The 8,170-nt window shown below is 61.5% G+C and overlaps 1 protein-coding gene across 1 annotated transcript in view; it reads right to left on the reverse strand.

The window, feature by feature from the left end:
* Positions 1 to 8,170, reverse strand: part of DSCAML1 (Down syndrome cell adhesion molecule like 1) — a 112,627-nt gene that overhangs the window by 83,362 nt on the left and 21,095 nt on the right. The window contains exons 5-6 of the mRNA XM_015562464.1: positions 7,227 to 7,523; positions 5,299 to 5,571 (exon numbers count right to left, since the gene is read on the reverse strand). Of these exons, the coding sequence (XP_015417950.1) occupies positions 5,299 to 5,571; positions 7,227 to 7,523 (570 nt within the window). The remainder of the gene's footprint in view (positions 1 to 5,298; positions 5,572 to 7,226; positions 7,524 to 8,170) is intronic.

Here is an 8,170-nt window from a genome sequence, read left to right on the forward strand (position 1 = left end):
GCTGCCGGGGAGGTGCCGAGCCTGCAGGGCTGTGCTCCGGGAAGGGTGGTCCCGTGAACATTTCCGTGGAGCACAGGGCAGATGGAGACGATGGATGGGAATTAGGCAGGAAGCCTGAGCTCAGGCAAGAGGAAAACGGTCTCTCTCAGTAAGAAGGGATTTAGATAACGGAACAAGTTTCCGAGGCAGGTTAATTCACTAATTAACTGAGTCATCTAATATTGATGAGGCGCCTGCTCTGCGTGGGCGTTGTCTGTGTGGGCGCGGGGAGGCAGGCACACGCTCACAACGCAGACAGGCGCCCCGGGAGCGTGGCCGCCGCCGTGAGTGCTGGATGAGCACCGTCCGAACACGGAGGCGCTGGACTCCGAGCAGAGTGCCCTCTGGTTGGGCGACTGCACTTCATGGGGGAGGGGCGTGGGAACTGTGAGGGAGCACATGCACGCTTTACAGTGTGTGTGTGTGTGTGTGTGTGTGTGTGTGTGTGAGAGAGAGAGAGAGAGAGAGAGAGAGAGAGAGAGAGAGAGAGAGAGAGAGAGGAGAGAGAGAGAGACACCGCTAAGAGGCAGACGCCAATGGGTTACCAAGTGGAACACTGCGGCTCCTGGACAGACCACCGAGGGAGGGTTGCCAACACCCCTGGGGAGTCAGACGTTCCCCGGGGCTGGCTAGAGCCTCTACTGACCTGTGGGGGCAGGTGGCCAGACGCCGAGACCCAGGCAGGCTCCGGCCCCACTCCCTGCTGTGGGCTGGTGGGAAGCGAGGCTGTGGGGGGTCAGGGTCCCCTTTGGGAGGAATGTGAGCAGAGTTCCGCACAGAATCCCTGGCTTGGGGATGGCCCTCAGAGAGCCTGCAGGTGGGGGCACCCTGCCCGAAGGGGAACACAGAGGGGTCCTGGCTCCTCGCTGTCGCTGAATACTAGGGGAGCGCGGGGAGTGGGGGGACCGAGGAGCAGGGGTGGGGCTCGGGGGGTGCCTGCGGGCAGCTGCCTGGGTGGGCTGCTTTCTCATCTGAGCCGGCAGCGCCTTCCCCAGCACTCAGTGGGGACACGGCTGGTTGAATGTATCCATTTCCCCCTGGGAGAGAGTCCCCAGCAGCCAGGGCCCTGACTCCTCCGTGGTGATGGCCGGGGGCTCTGCAGGGCCAACCGCAGCCCGAATGGGGGCCACGTCACCAGGGACTTCTCTCCAGAAGCCCTGCTCTGGCTACAGTCCTCTTGGCAAGAGGGCAACTCGGTCAGCGTTGAGGGAGGCAGGGCCAGGACAAGTGCTGGCACAGTGAGGCGGCTGCGAGGCCACTGCAAGACTCACAGCCCTGCCTGGGAGCGCGGCAGAGGGGGCAGTGACCGCCAGCCCGGCCCGTGGACACTCTGTCTTCATCCCTCTGAGACGGAGCCTCTGGCAGAGGATGGGCGCTGGCGAGTTGGAGCGTCTCCTTCCTGCAGCGGGGACGTGGGGCAAGACCTCGCCTGGGAGCCAGGCCAGACTGTGCTCTACACCATGACCTGGGCAGGTCGCCCCCTCACCACCTGCTCTCCCCCGAGCCTCGGTGCCCCCATCTGTGCAAAGTGGGGCAGTGGGCCAGGTCATCTCTGAAGCCCCAAGGCCGGTTTTGCAGCCGTAGCAAGTCTAATGTTTTAGGAGAAATAACTTCTTCTCAGGGAGGCCTCCCTGCCGCCTGAGTAAGATTGCACACGGCTCACTCCACCCTCCGCACTCTCCCTCCCACTCCGTTTTCGTGTCATTCCCCCCAGAGCGGCTTCCTGAGGGCAGGACTTGTGTGCCTGCGCACAGCACAGGGCCCGAGTGCCCGGAGTAGGGCATGGCCAGCGTCGCTGAAGGAATGGCACCGTCGGCATCTGAGCCCTGTCTGGCCACTGGGATGATGCTGCCCATCGGCGTGCCACTCACTAGGGTGGAAGGGGCCGCCTGCTGGGGCAGGGGCTGGCCTGAGCAGCGAGGGAAGGCTGCGTGTGGGTGGGGAGTGCGGGCATCACGAATGAGGGTGAGTACGTGTGTGAATGTCAGTGTGTCTCTTTCCCATTTGCTCTCCACAGGACTTGGCACCCTCCCCTGGTCTGGCCTTGTGAGCTGGGCGGAAAGTCTCTCATGCTCTTGCTTTGGCTCCAGCGGCCCCGAGAGGCCCAGCTGTGGGGATGGAGACGAGGCACCCCGGTGGCAGCCCTGTCTCCTGAGTGAATGAACATCCGGCCTGTGTGCCCGGAGAGGCTTTTATGCTACATCATTTTTCAGCTACAGGGCGCCCTAAAGACACCAAATCCAGGTTGGATCCATGTGCCCTCCTCTTAGCATCCTGCCAACGATCTCTTTGGATGCCCAGACACAAACACTCACCTCTCTGCAGCCTGGCTCGCCTCTGCCAGTCACTGCCCCACGGACCACAGTCCGGGAGGCCCTCAAAGCATCCTCGCCTTCTCTCCCCTCAACCGCTCCACCTGGCTGGGCCACAGCTGCCTCACCCGGGCAATTCCTCATATGGCATCACCTGCAGTTGCCGTTTGTGGCTCAGGAATTCGCCTCACAGGAGGACATGGACAGAGGAAACATTTGTGTACATGTAACTGCCAGCACGTACGATGGACATGTGTGTGCAGGTGCGGACAGGTTGCATGTACCTACATATGGTGTGTGCCAATGTGTACGTGTATTGCTTTCATGCACACAGGTCCCTGCACATGTGTGTGTATGCATGTGCATGCAAATCTTGTGTGCTCTGCTCTTGGCTCAGTGTTTCAAAGTTCACCAGAAGACAAGCAGTCCCAGAAGAAATGGAGTCAGCACTCGTTTTTCCAAGTCCTGGAGCAGCATGGGCTTTGCCGTGCCCTGTGCACAGCCCTGACCCCAACCCCCCCGCCCCCCAGAGAGATGCGGGGCTTCCAGCTGGTCTTGAGCTTCTAGTACCCGCCCGCCTGCACCTGGCCCTTCCCACACTGGGGTTTCGGCTCTGGTCCTGGGGGAGGGGCGCATGTCCCAGCCAGGCAGTAGGGGTGGGGTCTGGCTGCCCTGGCCCGTCCCTTTCTACCTCAGCCAGTGCCCCCTCCACACCAGCACCTCCTCTGCCTCCTCTCTGAGGAGCTTGGGGAGCAGCACATCAGCTAATCAGGGGCGCCTCCTAATCAGTTCTGACAGCTTCTTTGCAAAAGTGCATTCTAATGAGGTGGGGAGGGGGCGGGGAGAGGAGGGCGCGGAGGGCCCCAAGCTTTGGGAGTGGCAGGGGCACAGGTCCTCGGAGCTCCTCACACTGTGCTGCTTCTTGGTCTGGAGAGGAAACAGGTGAAAACACTGCCGGGGCTGTTTTTAGCCGTGGAGGGTGGGATGTGGGAGTGTGGGCACAGCCCTGGTATACCCGCCACATCCCTGCCGCAGGAAAGTCAGGCAGCCTGGGTGCTGGTGTGCGGGCTCTGCCTCTAGGAACATGCGCACACACACACACACACACACGCACGCACGCACCCTCCCGGGCTGGGAGACACTGTCACTCAGCACCGCACTATCTCAACAGGCCCAGCGAGCCGCGCAGACGGAAGGCATCAGATTCAATTCATTAGGACTGATCGCTCCCTGAGTGGGGATGAATAATTGATGAGCAGCAGCTTTCAGAATGTTCCGCGTGCTCCGCCGCTCACTGGAGGCCTGTTCTTTTTTTGTTGTTGTTTTTCTTTTTAAGCCAACAAATCAGGCCACACGCTCACTGGTGCGGGCGGTCTAAGGGAGCAGAGGTTAGATGTTCTGATATGTGATGTTTACACCGGGAACTCTCGGTCTCCTGCTTGTAATGGGAATGGATCCAGGAGGCCCGTGATACAGGGAGGGGCCACCGAACGGGGCTGTGGCCTGGGGGTCGGAGGTTCCCGCCAGCACCAGGTCCCTGGGCTGGGCAGAGGCCTCAGGCTGAGAAGGTGGCCATGGTGGCCCGCAGCCTGGCTGGGAAGCATGAAGGCAGACGCCACATGGGCCCCCGGGCCTGAGGGGGCCACAGGACACCCAGTTCTCGAGGTTCAAAGGAAGGCTTCCCAGGAAGTCACCCTAAGCCAGATGGCTGTCTAGCGTCAGCTCAAGAAACACACACCGTCTAGCGCTGTGACAGGGGCGGGTGCACAAGGAGGCATGTGACAAGCTCCCGTGTGCCAACGAGGGCAACTGGTGACAAGGAGCCCAGGAGAGAAGCACTGACCCCGCTTCTGCCCACGTTCAGCGCCGCCCGCTGCCCCCAGATGCATGCACCTGCTCGCCCACTGCGGGCTCGGGGCTAAACCAAAGGCAGCGTCCACCTCCCCACTCGTCCTTCCCCCAGACTTCCCTCTTCCTGCCGCAGGCCTTCATTCCACCTGCGTCAGGAGCTGGGGTCCCTCTGGGGTCCCCTGTGCCAGCAACCTTCCCCCAGGGCCCAGGCCAGCTTTCTTCTGGAGTATGTGTCCCCGCCGCCGGGGTAACGCTGATGTCCAGGTGTCCTCCCGGCCCCTGTCTCTCCTCCTGCCTCCTCAGGTTGTCCTGGGAGCTTTCCTTCTCCCGGCCTGCCCTGCCCCAGCCCTCGGTCCTTCTGGGTTAAGGAGAGGCTGCCTGGCTTTCCCTGACCTCTTCCCAGACACACCTGGTGGGTCCCACCTCCCCATCCTGCCCCCGAGCAGCCAGACCCCGGCCCAGACAATCCCCAGGCCTGCGGCTTCCAGGAGTGGATGTGGGAGGGAGCTTCACACACAAGCACAGCCCAGAACCGGGTGCATCCCTCGTTTCTTCATGCAGCCATTTATTCGCGCATTGGTATTCGCTCACTCGTTCATTTCACCCACGGACAGTCACTCAGTGGCTCCCAGGTACCAGGCCGGGGGCTGAGCTCCAGGAGGTGCTTCCTAGGCCTCAAGCGGCATCAGCAGGTCCAGAGCCAGCCAGCCTGTACCCCAGAATGGTGCCTGGGACCCAGCGCCTGCTCCCTGCACCTGCCTCCTGCTGCCTGCACGCTCCTGGCTCCCACCCCTCGCCGCCTTCTGCCGGCCTCTGGTGGGCCCTGCCTTCCGTGCTGACGTCCGGGGACCTACAGAGCCTGCCATCTCTGTCCTGGCCTCTCTCCCTGGCTCCTCTGGGGTCAGTGCTGCCTTGCCTGCAGCCCATGGAGCAAACCTGAATGCAGAGGTCCCCGTGGCCTTGTGTTCCCGCAGGCGCCCACCCTGCCCTGCTCCTCAGACCCCCTGCGGAGCCCTGTCCCCCACGGTGTCCCACCCGCTCAGATGCAGAGGCCACGGCCCCTGTGGCCGGCCGTATGGCTGGGCGGCGGGCCTACCTTTGACGGCCACGTGGACGCTCTGGCTGATGGAGAGCTGCGGCTGGATGAGGACACTGCACAGGTACTCGCCCTCGTCCATGCCCTTCTGCACGTCCGTCAGCTTGAGCGTGCCGTTCTCAAACACCACCTGGCGGTGGTTGTCCGGCAGCAGCAGCGCGTCCTTGTACCACTTGATGGAGTAATAGGGGTAGCCAATGACCCTGCAGTTGATGAGGGTGTCCCGCCCGGCGACGGCCGTGATGTTCCTCATCGCCCGGATGCTGGGGGGCCCTGGCGGGTCAGGAGGGAGGAGAGGAGGGGCGGGCGGTGGTCAGCCAGGGGCAGCCGCTGCCTGGGTGCTGTCCTCAGTGCTGGGCTCTGAGACCATCAGGGGGCGGAAACTGCTGGTGGGGAGGGGAGGGTGGCCTTCATCTGGAGGCAGAGCCTGGGACTGGGTGTCCCACGGTCTCTCCACGACTTGGTTACTGGCTTCAAATAGTTGCAAACAGACAGGCATCCATTCCTGCCCAGGCAAGAGCCCATCCCTGAGGGAGGGCACAGGAGGGCGCTGAGCCTCTCCGAGAAGGGCAGGCTTGGGGGTGAGTCCTCATTTCCGAGGCGATGAAGATTTGGGGTTAAAATGGAAGTGTGGACATGCTCATTTTCATTCAATTTGCCATAATGCTAGTTAAAGGGCAGTAGGGAGGTCTTCATTGGATGAACTGATCATTTTCTTTCCACAGGTAAATGTGCTTGGTCACGTGATGGCCCTGTGGTGGTGCTCTGGTCACACGGGGAGGGAGTGTCGGCACTGGTCAGCGGGGCAGATGGTCCTGTGGGGTGCGAGGGGCTCGGAGGCACCGTGCAGCGGGTGTGGACGGGCATAAGAGGCTCCAGCCTCAGGCTGCCCGCCCAGGAGGCGAGGAGCCGCCCCCGGGACCCTCCCAGGACCTGTGGCTCCGTCCTTTGCAGATTCAGAGGGAAGGGCAGGGCGGCCAAATGGAGGGCATATTCTTCACCTGGGGTTGGAGACCTGCTTGGCACAGGTGACTTAGCAGGATCCTCCTGCCCCTCCCCTCCCCACGGCAGCCACTGGCACCCCTGGTCCAGAGCCCCCCTCTTCCCTTGGGCCTCCTCTGTGCTTGGGTCAGAGGTCACTGGCAGGGTCAGATGAGGGCCAATCTGACGTCACAGGCTGCAAAGGGCTCCAGAGGAGATTTCTCATCGCAGTGACTTGGAGAACTGAGACTTGGGGAACCTGAGGACTCCGCCCCTTGGAGCTGCCTGTCGTGGGGTGACCCTGCCCAGCTGGAGCCGCCTACTTTTGATGGTTAGAGCCTTGGGGGGTAGTGAGGAGGCAGACAGAGGTTTGGGAAGAGAGGATGCTACGGCTCCTGCTGCTCACACCTCCTGGAGCATTTGGGGGACACTCTGTGGGGGTGCACTGCAAACACAGCTTTGGTGGACACCCCTGTCAAAGATCAAGCCTGGCCCCTCTGTTCCTTCCCTGACCTGTCCTGGCAAGGCCCCGGTGGGCTGGTGGATGCTGGCTGGGCGCTTATACACCTGGGGCCAGAGAGGTTGAATGGGGGAATGGGGACGGGCTCAGGGCTGGTTGCAGGAGAGGAGAAGGGAAGAGGAGTGGAGTGGGTGGGAATGCCAAGGCAGTGAACTGTGCCAAACACACACACAGAGACATATACAGACATACACACAGACTCACACACACAGACACACACAGACACACACACACACACACACACACACACACGGATGGACAATGGGACTATGGAGGGCAGGGGAAAAGGGGGAGAAGAGGAAAGAGACCTCTACTAAAATCAAAATGACAACTAATCACAAGTACCAGTCATCACAAGAATGATGAGGACCACAGAGATGGCAAAGGAACTCAAAGCCTATTCTGATATTTAAATGTAGACAGGCACCTCTTACGTTTATTCGAGCCTGGTATTCGGCACTGCCCACCGAGTTCCTCGCGGTGCACCGGTACACGCCCCCGTCCCGGATCTGGGGGCCCGTGACGTTCATGTGGCTGATGGTGGTGCCGTCGGACATGGTGTACTGGTTGGTGCGGTGGCTGCCGTCGCGCACGATGGGCTCCTCGTCCAGGGCCCAGGTGACCGTGGGGGGCGGGGCCCCCTTGGCTGCGCACATCAGCGAGAACTGCTCCCCCGGGTTGACCACCTTCTCGCTGAAGGAGGAGACGATGCGGGGCGTGCCGTCTGCAGGAGTGAGGAGCCCCCTCCGGGTCACCGAGCTGCTGAGCAGCCACCCCACCAGCCCCCCCACCCCACCCCCCGGGAGGAGGGGAAGCAGTGGCCATGACAATATAAGGAACTCTCGGGCACATCGGTTTGCGCATTATCATAAATCCCCGTCAGGTGCCAGTCACTACTGCACAGGGTTTGAATCCTCCCTCAGTCGCTTTAGCTCTGTGTCTGTGGGCCAGTTACTGAACCTCTCTGAGTCTTTCCGGCTCGTCTCCACAGAGGATGGTGATAATGGGGATCTGAGCATGAAGTCCTATCCGGATGCTGCGAGGATTAAATGAACTAATGCGTGAAGGATGCTTCGGACAGGACTTTGCAAGTGCTTCCTAAAACATGACTCTCTCAGCTGGTCCCTTTCCACGCTCCCTCCTCCCGCTATTAATAAAGACAGAGGCGCAGAGGTTCACTGTGTGTGGAACCGGGACCTGACCCAGCCGACCCTGTGGAGTGGGGTTCCATTTCTCATTCTGGCAGAAGGGGGAAAGGGTGCGGGGTGGGGCGTGATGGAGCTCCCGCAAACAGCCTGCGTTTGAGGCTTAAAGTGCAAGCTGCCCAGAGGCCGTGCTGCAGGGTCTGCGGCTGGGCCGGGTCCGGGCCGA

The sequence above is a fragment of the Myotis davidii genome, unplaced genomic scaffold, assembly GCF_000327345.1.
Source record: "Myotis davidii unplaced genomic scaffold, ASM32734v1 scaffold97, whole genome shotgun sequence".
NCBI lineage: Eukaryota > Metazoa > Chordata > Mammalia > Chiroptera > Vespertilionidae > Myotis > Myotis davidii.